The sequence below is a fragment of the Aotus nancymaae genome, unplaced genomic scaffold (assembly GCF_030222135.1).
Source record: "Aotus nancymaae isolate 86718 unplaced genomic scaffold, 86718_ANA_hifiasm-v0.15.2.pri h1tg000040l, whole genome shotgun sequence".
Classification (NCBI taxonomy): domain Eukaryota; kingdom Metazoa; phylum Chordata; class Mammalia; order Primates; family Aotidae; genus Aotus; species Aotus nancymaae.
The window spans coordinates 122,410,586-122,425,494 of NW_026988454.1; the positions used below are offsets into that span (position 1 = coordinate 122,410,586).

Here is a 14,909-nt window from a genome sequence, read left to right on the forward strand (position 1 = left end):
AATAGCACCCCCTCAGACATGACACCATTGTGTAGTGCATGACCTACACCATCATATGAGACATTTGCAAGTAGATAAAAAATAGAAATCACCATGGCAACACTTACCTATAACATGAACATTAGAAACCATGCTCATTGCAATAATGCCTGGGAAGTTCCCGTTCAGCAAGTTGGTGGTGCTGAAATATGGAGGTAGGGTGTGGGGTGGGGAGGATTCTTTCATTGATAGCTTCCATTACTGAGAACAAGAGCCAGCTTATTGCTCTTTATATGTGTTTCAGTCCGTTAAATAGAGCCTGCAAATTCCAACTACTTAGCCAAATGGAAAAGATTCTCTGTTTACAGAGAAAACACAAAGCTTGCTTCTTCCCCATCATTAAGCAGGCTGAGTATACTTAGCAGAACTTTTCCATTTAGGTATCCAAGTTAAGACTATCAGTGACTTTTTCCTTGAAATCTAAACATTTTAGAAACATTTTGCAGGGAAAACTGTTCACAGGCCTGTTAAAAAAAAAATCAAATAAATAGTTTGGGGGTTTCCATCTTGGAATTAGAATGTTTATTTAAGAAACTCTAATAAAGCCCTCTTTCAAGCCCATGAAAATTATAGTCAGAACCAAGTGGTAGACTAAGGATCCAGGAAATAGCTATTGATTTGTGAGGGACAGAAGGAAAGAAAAAGCCAGGAAAGAAAGGAATTTGATGAGAAACTTTTTGTAATGGTCCTTATTTCCTTCAACTTTGAAAAACCATTTCACTGGTAGTAGAATTTAAAACACCCTCACTCTGCAACTACCTCTCCCAGGCAATAGGTAGTGCCCAGGGCATGGCTCAGGCTGGACTTCTATGAGCAAAGGCATGAACGTAGGTGGGGCTGACGCACTGATTACAAGACTTAGTGCAAAAAGGATTTTCAATGGGGGCAGGCAGGGCAATATGGGAAAGTCCAAAGCATCGTGCCCAAAGGATTGGGCAGAAATCAGGAAAGAATCTGAAAACTGGAAAGAAGAGACCCTGATTGGTGAGGGAAGATTGTGCCTCAAAGATTCCAAAAGGATGCCAGAAGTGGACCCTTTTATAGGGTGCCCACAAGTGAGCCCTAAGCAGGGAGAAGCCCATGAAAGAAAACTCTAACCTGCCTTTTTATTTACTTTTCAAAACTTCCATGGTGAAGAAATCAGAAAATAGTGAGGAACACGTGGTATCAACGCATAGGTGTGGGTTACAAAAGATAGCCAAAAGTCTATGAAGAAATGCCAAGGGCATGGGCAAAATATATTTTGATCAAAATGACAAAGCTGGATGAGCACCTGGAAGTAAATGTAGACGTGTAATAGTTCTGAAATAGCTACACTGGAGATCAAAGGCTCTGAGTGATTTAGAAAAAAAAGTAGCTTAGTCAAATATCATTGATGACATTTGACATTTTTACCTTATTCATGCAATTATTCTATATAAATATAATCCGAAATCGGTGACCCATACAAGGTTATCTAATAAATGAGTATGCTTAGAATTCCATACTTGCTTGTTCTCTGCATTTCCAATTTCAGTGAAGTAATGATGAGGGATATAGGTATCCTTACTGTCCTTACTATCACTTATATTTTTCTATTCAGTAATGATATAAACCCTATGGATGTTTAGGTAGACCCGTAATCCCCAGTTGAACATTAGTTATTGTGTGGTTAATGTTGTATGACTTAGTATACCCACCAGCTGCATGGTCAGGGCAGTAGAAAAGAAACTTCCCCTGGAAGGACAGTCTTTTTGAAATATTCAGTGACCTTCCCTGTTAGTAGATGTGACTCTTCAGTGTCTTCAGCTATTATACAACCAAGAAAATTAGTAACTTTATTCCCTGGGCATAAAGTGGAACTGGATGGAAAATAAAGATAAGAAATCAGAAACCTCCTCTCCATGTGTCTACTGAAGGGATATTAAAGTCATTGGCTCTCATCCTTGGCCTCACACTAGAATCACCTGGGACTTTTACAAATTCTAATACCGAGACCATACCCTGGACCAATCAAATCAGAATCTCTTACGATGGGACCTAAGCAGCAGTGGTGTGTATGGGGGTCTAGGGAAAGTGGGATGAGTGGGGGTGGGGGTGTGTATCCACAGATAGTTCCTTTTGAGAATACCTGGATTAAATGAAATAAGACAAGTGCCTGACATACATTTAGTGACCAGTGAGTATATGCACCACCCTTGAATTGCTTCCTGCTACTCCATCTCTCCCTTTTGTGTCTGTCCCTATTGTGTCTGTCTTGGTCTTTCCAAGTGTATCATAGGTGACTTTGCCTCAGAATTTCGAGAATTCATTTTTGACTTCATGCTGACGAAGGCAGAACTCTCTTCTTTTCTCACTTTTTCTTTCTTTATTTTATTTTTTTTAGAGACAAGGTCTCACTCTGTCTCGCGGACTGGAGGGCAGTGGTACAATCATAGCTGACTGCAGGCTTGAATTCCTGGGCTCAAGCTATCCTTCTGCCTCAGCTCCCAGAGTAATTGAGACTATAGGTACACCACCATGTCCAACTAATTTTATTTTTTATTTTTTGTAGAGACAGGATTTTGCTTTGTTGCTCAGGCTGGTATTGAACTCCTGGCTTCAAGCCATCCTCCCACCTCAGTGTCCGAAGTTCTGGGATTACAAGCATGAGCCATGCACCTGGCCCTTTTCTCACTTTTAATATACCATCTCATTATTTATTTTGTTACTTTATCTTCCAATATTACTTAACTTCTTTCACCTGTAAGTCCCAGAATCTGTGGGTTTAGGAAGAATCATTACTTCTGTGTCTCTAGGGATTTAATTTAGCCAAACCTTCTTGAGTACTTCAGAAAAATCAGGGTGGAAATAAAGTTTAAGGAATAAAGGGAGTTTTTAAAAATAGAATACAACTCATCCATTTCAATTCAATTCAATTCAAATGCCTTTCTCTTTTCCAAGCATTTTTAATAAGCTCACTTAAGAGTCTTGTTGAAAAATAAATAAATTACACTTGTTTTCATTAAGAGAAAAGATCTTTTTCCATTTTTGCTGGTATTGTTGAAGGAAACAAAAAGAAGTCTAAAACTTGGCAAAGGAGTACATTATTAGTGACATATTGGTCACAGATGTGCTGGTAGAGCTACATTTTCTTCCTGCCATTAGGATTTTAAGTGCCCACAAATTGCATATGAAAGTCCAGATAACTTTCTTACAAAAGGGAAAGATGAAAACAATTATGACACTTGCAAAATCTTCATTTTTAAGATAGCTAAATAAGTTTCTGTGAAAAAGAAAGCGACACACGTTCATCTGCTAGTTTTTCTTTTAAAGGAAAAGTAATGCTGGATGATGCCAACATTTACTCAATGTCATCAATTCCAAATGTTTTAAGCAAGTGAAGATACATGCGATACTCTTTGGCAACACTTGTGAATAATAAGATTTCCTTTCCTTAATCATTCTTAAGAAAATCAGGAAGGCAAAATTTAAGATGTAGAAAGGAACTTTCTTTAGTAACTTTGTGGCTTAAATCTGCAGGCTTGTGAAGCAGAGTATGAAGAGTTTAGCCAAATTTCGTTCCATTGCAGAAAGTCCTGAAAGGACTTTAGGGAGAGTATTGACAAGCCAACTCTGGAAACAGGGTTAGGTTAGGATTCACCTGGGAGGAAACAGTGTTGGCATCAGGATGCCCATTAAGGTAGTTGTAATAGATGAATGTAATTCCAGATCTAAGGCTCTGACTAAAAGGATGTCATGGAAGGAAAAGGTATGTTGTAAATGAAAAGGGATCAAGAAACGGATTTGACAGGCATTGAAATAATAATGGCAAGCTAAATCTTCATTATAAGACTTCTTGAAAAATTTTAATTCACCTTGATGAGAAAACTCAATAGGAGAATAACTCCTAGAAGGATGACAGATGCCTCAATTTTCATCATGTTTAAGTTGGTAAGTGAACCAGTTTGAAATGTCATGTAAACTGAAAGTGATATGAAATTGAACAAAGGAATGAGTTTACTGCCTATGTAATAAACTGAATTATGACACAGAAAAAATATGGCCTAGTTTCCTGATATGTAGGTAGAAAATTATTATCTGTTTGCATTTTTAATTTGATGAGAATATGCATTGTAAGATGATTTAGCGATCTGATTATTACAATGACAGGTGGCTTTAAATCAGGAACTTGTAATATATTTTTCAGTCTCAAAGCTATTTGATGTACTGTCAAGGGAATGTCAGTGTTTGATTCTAATCCAGTGCTGTCTGGTATCTTGTGTGTTACTTGGTTTTATAAGTTCAAGATGTCATACTGTACAGCTTTTTAAAAGCCTGTAGGGAAGACTTCAAGTTCTTTTCATTCTCAGCAGTACCTTGTTTTCTTGCATCCCATTTTCCTAGGAAAGTGACAATATTGGAGGACCCTGATCAGAACATTCACCTGAAAAACTTATCTCTTCATCAGGCAACCACAGAGGAAGAAGCTCTGAATTTGCTCTTTTTAGGAGACACCAACCGAATGATTGCAGAGGTAATTTCCCTCTGCAAGCTGTTTTCCCAACATTGTAAGATATAGTATCTGAAACCAAGGTGGAGAAAAAAATATATAGTAGAAATTTAAGGGCAGCACTAACCTTAAATATAATCTCATCCAAATCTCACATGCAGATAAAGAAGCCCAGATCTAGAGAAATGAGGAGACTTTTCCTAGTTCACCCAGCTAGCTAATGAGCAGGAACAGAAATTGAGACCTCTGGATTCTCAATCCACTGCTTTTTCTATTTTAGTGTATTTTTATATTTTTAGGTTTTATACAAATTGGTTTGTAAATTAATGACAACTTATTACATGTCTTAATTATAGGAAGTTTTTATATTTTCTAAAATTTAAAAATAGTCAATTTTTCCTAACCTGAAATCATCCAAATGTTGGCATGTGTTTACATATCCATATATTTTCATTTAGTTAGTGGGTTAATATGTATAAAGTACTTAGAACAATGCACTGAACATAAGACGTACTCTATGCATTTGCAGCTATTGTTGGCGTACCTGGGAACGCCACCATAGTGTCAGTGCAATATTTGGAACATACTTACATTAAAAATTATTCATTGTTAATCTGACATTCAAATTTAACTGAGTTCCTATTTTATCTGAGAATTCTATGCAGAAGCTAGGATTGACCTGGCTTCCTCAGGGGCCCAAATTGTAACTGGTTTCTGATTGCAGATGGAAGGTATGAAGCTCTCATCCAGCTACACTGTGGTGAAAGGAATGGCTTGGTGGTGGTGTTGATGGTGTGGGAACAGTTCCTCAGAGGAACAGCCTGCTGTTATCACTGGCATTTTCTTTTTAAACCATGCTCCCAGAGTTCTATATTTTACCTTTCTGATAACAAGTATTAGGTGAGGGTAGTAATCTGAAAGGTTAAGTAGTCCAAGAAAAATCTCCATCAAGTAACCTTTTATTCAGCCCCATATCTGCCCTCTGGAATATCCCACCTTAGAGGCAAGATAAACCAATACAAACCAAATTCAGATAGTGAAAGCATGGCATTGATATCTATTACTATTTTGGGCCCTTAGTTTTTGTTTTTGTGGCAGTTGTTTACTAGTTCTTCGTCAATACTTTTCAATACACTAGCTAACTTACGTAAGTTGAGTTTATGTGCCACGTGTATGGATTTAAGGACCCTTAAATTGTTATTTTTATTTGAAACAGCATTCACATAGTTTTAAATATCAGAATACTTTTTTTTTTTTGCTTTACAATATTTTGTATCTGTGCTCAGTACTCCAATATTTTCCCCATTTGATCATTTGTGATGCTCTTATTTGTCATAATAATTGAAGATCAAGGAATAAAGGTTGAGTAAGTATTAGAGCATATAATGACAAATGATTTAGCATACTCCACTAAACCCTGTTCCTCCATATATAGTTTAATAAACAGCGAAACAGAAAATACAGAATAGAGTTGAATCCTGGCCACAAATGGTTATGAAAAAGAAACAAGATAGATTCATTAAGTGCTATACGAAAAACAAGTAGGGGAACCTGTTGCTGCCTCAATGCTAGCTGACTCTCAGAGGTGATTCACCCCTCGAGAAGTACAGGCCTCATCCTTGCCGATTACTTGCCCTCATCTTCAATGGGTTATGGAAAGGTCCTTAACCTGTTCTACCATGTAGTTTAAAAGCTTAGCAATTTGCTCTTTCAAAGTTATGCATGAACTTTAGCTAACTACAGGGTTTCAGGCTGTGGTTTTGCAACGTTTTAAGGAACTTCCTTTATGAAACTTTCCTGTCTTACCACCTTACAAAATTCCAAGTCTTTTTATTTTTTATTTTATTTTTTAAATTTTTTGAGACAAAGTGTCACTCTGTTGCCTAAGCTGAAGTGCCATGGTGTGACGGCTCACTCAAACCTCCGCCTCCTGGATTCAGGCCATTCTTGTGCCTCAGCCTCCCGAGTAGCTGGGACTATGGTCATGCCCCACCACACCTGGCTAATTTTTTTGTATTTTTGGTAGAGACGGAGTTTTGCAATGTTAGCCAGGCTGGTCTGGAATTCCTGACCTCAAGTGGTCTGCCCACTTCAGTCTCCCAAATGCTGGCATTACAGTCATGAGCCAGCACGCTTTGCCAGAATTCCAGGTCTTTTCCTATTACTTACTAGTGAGTGTCTAATGTTATAAATAGCTGAAACCTGAAGAAGTCCAATCCTAATAATGCTGTTTGTGCATTAATTTTTGTTTAATTTTTTATTTTTCCTATATAAAGCTTGATTTCTACTTGGGAGGCTGAGGCAGGAGAATTGCTTGAACCCAGGAGGCGGAGATTACAGTGAGCCGAGATTGCGCCACTGCACTCCAGCCTGGTGCCTGGTGACAGAGGAAGACTCTGTCTCAAAAAAACACAAGTCTGGTAGGTTTTGATTGTTTCTGTGCTTGCTTTTATCTTTTCTTTGGTAATAATAATGAGAACCTACTTAGTATAAATCTTGCCATTGTTGTAGACATGTTTTTTTAATATATATATATATATATATCAGAAAGAATATATATATTTTTATATATTTTATATATATATAATCAGAAAGAATATATATATATATATATTCTTTCTGATTCTTATTTTATAGATGAAAAATGAGGCTCACAGAGTTAGACTACTTGCCCAAGGCCACACACTGCTGAGTAGTAGAGTCAGGACTCAGCTCCATGTCTGACTGACTCAGAAACTTCCATTCTTTCCTTACGCCAATTTCATGAGTGCGGTAATCAAATCGACATCTGTCAAATGTTTCAAGTGATTATATATTTCTAAATTATTTTAAAAGTATATCCAGTACTTAGCACCTTAGTTTATATCTTGAATGCAGTGAAAGCAAATACATAAAACTATAAATGAAGAGTAACTCTCAACCCCTGGAAATTCTTTATTATTCAGAGTCTCTAAAAAAGCATGTTTTGGATTACAAACTAACTGTCAGAATGCAATTTGTCAGCACAGGGCAAGCTTACCAGGATAAAAAGAACAAACTAATCATTTTTTTAAAAAACGAAGTTCCCCATTTCCCATTTACACAGAGGAATCCAGAAGTTGCCGTGGTAACCAGAAAACATTTGCAAAACAAAGTCTGAATATGTGGGACACAAAGTGCAGTGCTCTTTCCTTTCATGTTCTTTACCCATAGCCAGCATTTTAAGGAAAAGTTATTAAGAGTAGCTTCAGCCTCTTCTATTTATTCAGAACTCTTAAGTAATTTCAGCAATCCTACCAGTGTTTTGAATAAAACCTGATTATGTCCCTAGGATAAATTTTTTTTAAAGTTGAATTGCTGGGCCAAAGAGAATAAATATTATAAAAGCTGAACTGTGTGTGACCCAACATCCAAGTCCACCAGTAGCGAGTGTAACTTGATACTGTTTTGTCTTATAGTTGAAATATTTCCATCAATTCATCAAATGTAATTGAACAAAGCAGTCTGCATTCCATGATCAGGCCACGCATAGTGCCATAAATAGGACCACTTGTCCCTACCTTGAAGGCATAGTCCTACCCATGGTCTAGGGCACTCTGTGCCCAAGTATATTCCTAGGGAAACCTGTATTACATTACCATATGGTAGTCAAATGATGCAATTTCTTAGATTACATTTCTGGTTGATGGATTCAGAATCTCTTCCTTGGAGCCCAGGCACATGCATTCTAACATTTTAAATGTGTTCAGGCTAAATTTGGGAGCAGTCTGGACTTTACCCTTAAGAAAGCTGGTTGAACCTGGATTTTTTTTGGTTGGTAGGCTATTAATTGCTGCCTCAACTTCAGACCTTGTTATTGGTCTATTCAGGGATTCCACTTCTTCCTGGTTTAGTCTTGGGAGAGTGTAAGTGTCCAGGAATTTATCGATTTCTTCTAGATTTACTGGTTTATGTGCATAGAGTTGTTTGTAGTAATCTGTGATGGTAGTTTGTATTTCTGGGGAATCGGTGGTGATATCCCCTTTATCATTTTTTATTGCATCTATTTGATTCTTTTCTCTTTTCTTTTTTGTTAGTCTGGCTAGCAGTCTATTAGAATGGCGATCATTAAAAAATCTAGAGACAACAGATGCTGGCGAGGATGTGGAGAAATAGGAACACTTTTACACTGTTGATGGGAGTGTAAATTGGTTCAACCATTGTGAAAGACAGTGTGGCAATTCCTCAAGGATCTATAAATAGAAATACCATTTGACCTAGCAATCCCATTACTGGATATATACCCAAAGGATTATAAATCATTCTATTATAAAGACACATGCACATGAATGTTCATTGTGGTGCTGTTTGCAATAGCAAAGACCTGGAACCAACCCAAATGCCCATCAATGACAGATGGGACAAAGAAAATGTGGCACATATACACCATGGAATACTATGCAGCCATAAAAAAGGATGAGTTCATGTCCTTTGTAGGGACATGGATGAATCTGGAAACCATCATTCTTAGCAAACTGACACAAGAACAGAAAACCAAACACTGCATGTTCTCACTCATAGGCAGGTGTTGAACAATGAGAACACATGGACACAAGGAGGGGAACATCACACACTGGGGTCTGTTAGGGGATGGGGGGCTAGGGGAGAGATATCGGGGGGTGGGGAGGTTGGGGAGGGATAACACTAGGAGAAATACCTGATGTACATGACCGGGGGATGGAGGCAACAAACTACCGTGGCATGTGTGTACCTATGCAACAATCCTGCAAGATCTGCACATGTACCCCAGAACATAAAGTATAATAAAAAAAAGAAAAGAAAAGAAAGCTGGTTGAAACCAACTCCCAGAGAAAGAAAAACAAGCAGGTCTTTATTCTACACCCTTGTCAACACCACAACATTTGAAAATTCTACCAATTTCGTAGACAAAAAAGAAATCTTGTTTTAATTTGCATTTTGATTACCAAATTCTTTTATATCTTTATTGGCCATTACATTTCTGTTTTTGTTTATGTCTTCTATTTGTTTTTCTCTTGGAGTGTTAGGGTAGGTGTAATTGATTTGTTGACCCCTGGAGGGCAGGAACTTTGTCCTGTTCACCAGTTTGTTGTACTGTATAATAGCAGCTATAGGAAGTGAATACTGTGTCTGAGTGGCCTAGCATATAATTTCTTACACAGGTGTTACCTAGTGTTGTTATTGACCTGGATATATTCTGGAGCAATAATATGCTGTTTCTGGCATAAAACATTGGCTGTGAAACTGCTTGAAGGGGACCTTTGGTGAGAAAGGAACACTCTGTGCAAATGTTGGGAAAGTCCAGGATCCCCTGGATGGTGGGCAGCTTGCTTTCTTTCCACCGGACTTCCTCTCCCACGTGAATGGTGAGGTGACTTCCTCCAGTCAGTGTTGGTTCCACTCTGTGGTTGGTTCCACTATCTCCCCCTATTCCCACCAGGTAGTACTGAAGAGCTTTGGAAACCTTCTTTTCTACCCCCGGCTCTACCTTTTGCCAAGTATATGCCACTTAACTGGTCTAGTGGGCAAGACACTTAAGTGGTCAGAACTGTATTTTCTAACCTGTAAAATGGGCATAGTAATACCCACCTTCTAGGGATATAGAAACAATTGAATTAAATAACATTTGGACAAGCCCTAGAGTTAATAGCTGGCAACTATTTAAAGACAAGACTTTTGTCCTGTTCATCTCTGTTCTCTCAGCACCTGGCAACTGGTAGGTCATCAGTTATTAATTGTTTTGTGGAATTCACAGAGGAAAACCTGGTAATTTTAGGCAATAAGACTTACAATCTCAGGCCCAGAATTGAAAGTGATTTTATGGTACACTGTGCCTATTAGTGAGCACAGAGAACATCACAGATGACTTCAACATTGTGTGTGTGTGTGTGTGTGAGATACTTCAAATCTTTTGAAAGAGGTTACTTTCCAAATAATTAGCCTATCAACAAAGTTTATGGGATTTATAAATTATTTCCCCAAGATTGATTAGAGGTTTTCATACCCAATTCTTTGCTTGAAATAGAAGACATACAGATGCTCCCCAACTTACAATTTTTCAGCTTAACAATGGTGTGAAAGTGATATGCATTCAATAGAAACTGTACTTTGAGTTCTCATACAATGATTTTGTTTTTCACTTTCAGTACAGTCTTCAATAAATTAAATGAGATATTCAACACTATTATAAAATAGGGTTTGTGCTAGATGATTTTGCCCAACTGTAGGCTAATGTAAGTGTTCCGCATGCATTGAAGGTAGGTTAGGCTAAGTCATGATGTTCAGTAGGTTAGGTGTATTAAATGCATTTTCAACTTATGGTATTTTTTATTTACGATGGGTTCGTTTGCACATAACCCCATGTCGTAAATCGAGGAGCATCTGTACTAGATTTATCTGAGTTGTGTTGATGTGCTTTGTGAGCTCTCAAGCTTTGCACATTAGCAAACTTTTGGAGTAAGTTGTAAGACCTTGTGGAAGTGCAAACAGTTGGGAGACAGGGTGTGAGTGGGGGTTAATGGGTTTATGTGAGTTACAGGAACAGCTGTTCTTGGACATGTTGTCTAATAACATGAGTATAAGGCAGGAAGAAAGAATTAGCTTTATCATGTGATTGTGTTTGTTAACACAAATTTAAGTCCCAGTCTCCTTGGGTGGCGTGTGTGGAAAACAAGAGGATTTTGGTTGCAATTAGTGTTCCAAAATCATTAAATGTATACTGACTAACACATCCTCACAAATTTTTGTTTGAAAGATATGTTAGTTACATATAATTAGTAAGTTTCTTATAAAATTCGTGAACCTGGTTAGAGCAAAATATACAACAGGCAAACTACATTTTGGCCTTGATCTTATTACAATAAGAACAGCATGTTTAGCCAGGCGCAGTGGCACTCACTTTTAATTCCAGCTACTCAGGAGGCTGAGGCAGGAGGATTGCTTGAGTCCAGGAGTTTGAGGCCAGCCTGGGCGACATAGTGTGACCCCATCTCAAATAAATAAGAACAGCATTTTCTTCTTATTAGGCCCTGATAAGTAGCTAGAAGCCTTAGTAAAAGATAAGTTGACAATTCTAACCTCTTCTTTTATATATGCTTACTAGTTATAGAAGAAAAGAAACTTAAATTCTGAGCACTTCCTATATGACAAGCATTTCTTTCTTGTTCTCATATTTTATATATGAGATACATGAGAAATATACTGTTCTTTAAATAGCACTTCTGTGTTATAACATAGTTTGTATTTTGCTCTAACCTGATTTAGTGGTATTACATGAACCATGAGATTTGATCTAAAACACTGATTAAAATAAATGAAGTTGTATGGAACAGCTATTATTAGAATTTTAAGATTTATATATGCCATATACATTATTAAAAGAAAGTGTTTTGGCTAAAAATGTAGTCCCAGGGTTTCTTCTGATCTTTGAAGTTCTCATCTCTAATTAAACATAGCGTATGATAGTCACTTTTACTCTATTCGGTATTATTGACATTCAACAACAACAGCAACAAAAAATGAAAAAGAGAGGAGAAAAAAATCCATCTTCAGTGAAACAAGGAAATAGCCATAACCTCAAACTATGAGAAAACCTGCCAAATACTATGAATTTGAATTATGGTGAGAGAGGGTGCTGAGAGCCAACACATATGTCCTCCAACCTCAGGCAAGATAGAGTTTCCATTTAAAGAAAGGGTCACAATTCTCAAATGCAAATCCAATGATCTTTTGGTTAGAGTGATGAGATCCGAAACACAGACAAGTATGGAGGAAGAATCTGGGAATATTATATAGATATTCATTCTAACTATTGAAAGTGGATCCAAAGAAGAAACCTTAAATACTAGCCATTTTTATGATCAGTGATGTAGGATCATGCTGAGGAAGATGGCTTTTGGTGAGTGGGGTTCAGGGACTTTGTGATTTAAGAGGCTTAACTATGAGCCATCCCAGACCTATTAGTATGAAATATTGAGGAAAGTTTATGTTCTTAAGGCTAAAGACATAACAGATGTAATGTAAAAGTATTCAGGACATAAACCTAATATGAATATTTCCTCACCTATCCCCTAGGCTTCTCTTTAGCAAAGGGATAGTCATGTTCAAAGATAAAATTACCAGGAAGAAAACATCCCACACCCTATTCATATAGAGAGAGTAGGTGTCAGGGCTAAGGAACATACATCTGAAGGCTGATTAAATCAGAGCGCACAGGGCTTGTTCTTCATAATCTTAAATATATTATTTAAAGACAATCTTTGCTTTAAAAAAGTGGCTCAAAATTATAGAAGAGCCCAAAGAAAAAGATTACAAGACAAGGCAAAGAAAAGCAAACTTGAAAAACTTAGAAAATTAATAAAAGAGAAAAAGCCATTAGAAGCCAAAAGGAAGGATGAAGAAGAAGAGGAAGAGGAAAAAAGAGGAAGAAATATGACTGAAAAATAACTAAGGTTATAAAAATTAATGAGAGAAGGTAATATCTAGAAAGAGACAAAGGAGCATCCAATGATGCATAGTTAGAAACTCTGAAGAACAGGAGAGAACAAAGGCAACAGAAAAACTAGAGAAAAGTTTTCTGAAACTTGGAATTGCTTGAATCTGCAGATGAAAAGGACATAACTGATAAAATTGGAAGAGCTCAAAGAAAAAATTGGAAGAGCTCAATTCCAAGATGTCCTCTATTGAAGTGACTGAATTCCAAAGCTAAAGAAAGAGCCTTAAGGGTATCCTGTCAGAAAACACAAGTCAACTATGAATGAAAATAAAATAGGTTGTTAGGTCTAATACTGGACATCTGTACTTCTGGAGTTCTTTCTTCAGCATCTTTACTCTGAGTGACATTGTCCTAAAATTTGTGTCTGTTACTGATCTTGATGTCCAGACTCTAAGATTGCATTGAGAGCTATCACAATAAAGTTTCAAGGGATACATTTCTTTCATAAGAACAAAATTATAGAAATGTATATCTAAATTCTTCCAGGTGTGTTTATTATGACCTGTGTCCCAGTTGTTTATACACAGGATAGTAAAAGGTAGTTTCAGCTTGTCTATAATCCCAAGGTATGTAGTATGTATAAAAAAGACAGTTTGAGGCTGGGCATGATGGCTCATGCCTGTAATCCCAGCACTTTGGAAGGTCGAGGTGGGCAGATCACCTGAAGTCAGGAGTTTGAGACCATCCTGACTAATATGGTGAAACCCTGTCTCACCTAAAAATACAAAAATAAGCCGGGCATGGTGGTGGGCACCTGTAGTCCCAGCTGCTCGGGAGGCTGAGACAGGAGAATTATTTGAACCTGGGAGCAGAGGTTGCATGAGCCAAGATTGTGCCACTACACTCTGGCCCAGGTCACAGAACAAGACTCTGTCTCAAAACAAACAAACAAACAAACAAAAAGTTTGAATAAACTGCTAAAAATTCTTAGGATTGTTATCTCTTTCAGCCCCATAATATTATTATTTTACTTATGTGAATGGTCAGACTTGGAAATTTTTAAGCGAAGGCTGAATTTTAATAGGAAGAGAAAAAAAAAAATTCAAACTCAATTTAAAAGATGAAAAATGGACAGAGAAGACAACTATAATAAGTTACTGTTTTGTTGGCTAAATTTAGCTTATAATTCCTTTTGCAATCAAGTGAAAAATACAGCAAGGGGTTGCACAGACATTTTGGGTTATATAATTTTCCTTGTTTAGAGAGCAAACCTTAATGTTGGTGGAGGATATGATGCTATCCAACTCAAGGATGATATATAGGAATGATAATTGAATGTAGTTCCTATTAAAGATACAGGTAAAATTCCTTCTCAATTTCCCATATGTATCACCGTTTAGCAGACTTAGATTTTGATATAAATTTGTTTGACTTTGATTTGCTAGATCCTGGGGAAATGATCCATAGGGCAGTAATCCGAATCCTGACACCCACAGAGGAAGCTTCAACAGAACCACAAATTCTGACATTGTTTCCCTAAAATTTCTGAGTCAGCTAATAGATCTTGGAGGATGTGAAAATCAAAATTCATCAAATTGATTCCAGACTTGATAGGAGGGATACATAATAAAACATACTAGACCTATTCTTCTCATAAAGGTGAATCATAATTATTAGAACATTCTTCTTATATGTTCCAGATTGCTTCAAACTTTGTTTTTAAATTTTAAATAAAATTGGTGTGTCTAGTCTCTTTCTCTTTTACAAAACTACTTTGACAATATGCTGGATAAGAAAAAGACCTAGAATCCTGCAACTGGGGAAAATCATTTCAACTACATTTCTAAAAGCCAGGTGTCTTATAAAGAGAAAAGTCAGAAAGAAAAATTAGAAGTTTAGGATCATTAATTCCAGTAGAAGGATATCCACTCAGGAATATTTTGTTGCTAAGCAGTGTGTTCTGAAACA

General features: G+C 37.0%; 1 protein-coding gene across 1 annotated transcript in view; it reads left to right on the forward strand.

Moving 5' to 3' along the window:
* KIF6 (kinesin family member 6) overlaps nucleotides 1-14,909 on the forward strand; it is a 383,773-nt gene that overhangs the window by 105,203 nt on the left and 263,661 nt on the right. Inside the window, exon 6 of the mRNA XM_064360441.1 lies at nucleotides 4,405-4,534. Coding sequence (XP_064216511.1) covers nucleotides 4,405-4,534 — 130 coding nt within the window. The remainder of the gene's footprint in view (nucleotides 1-4,404; nucleotides 4,535-14,909) is intronic.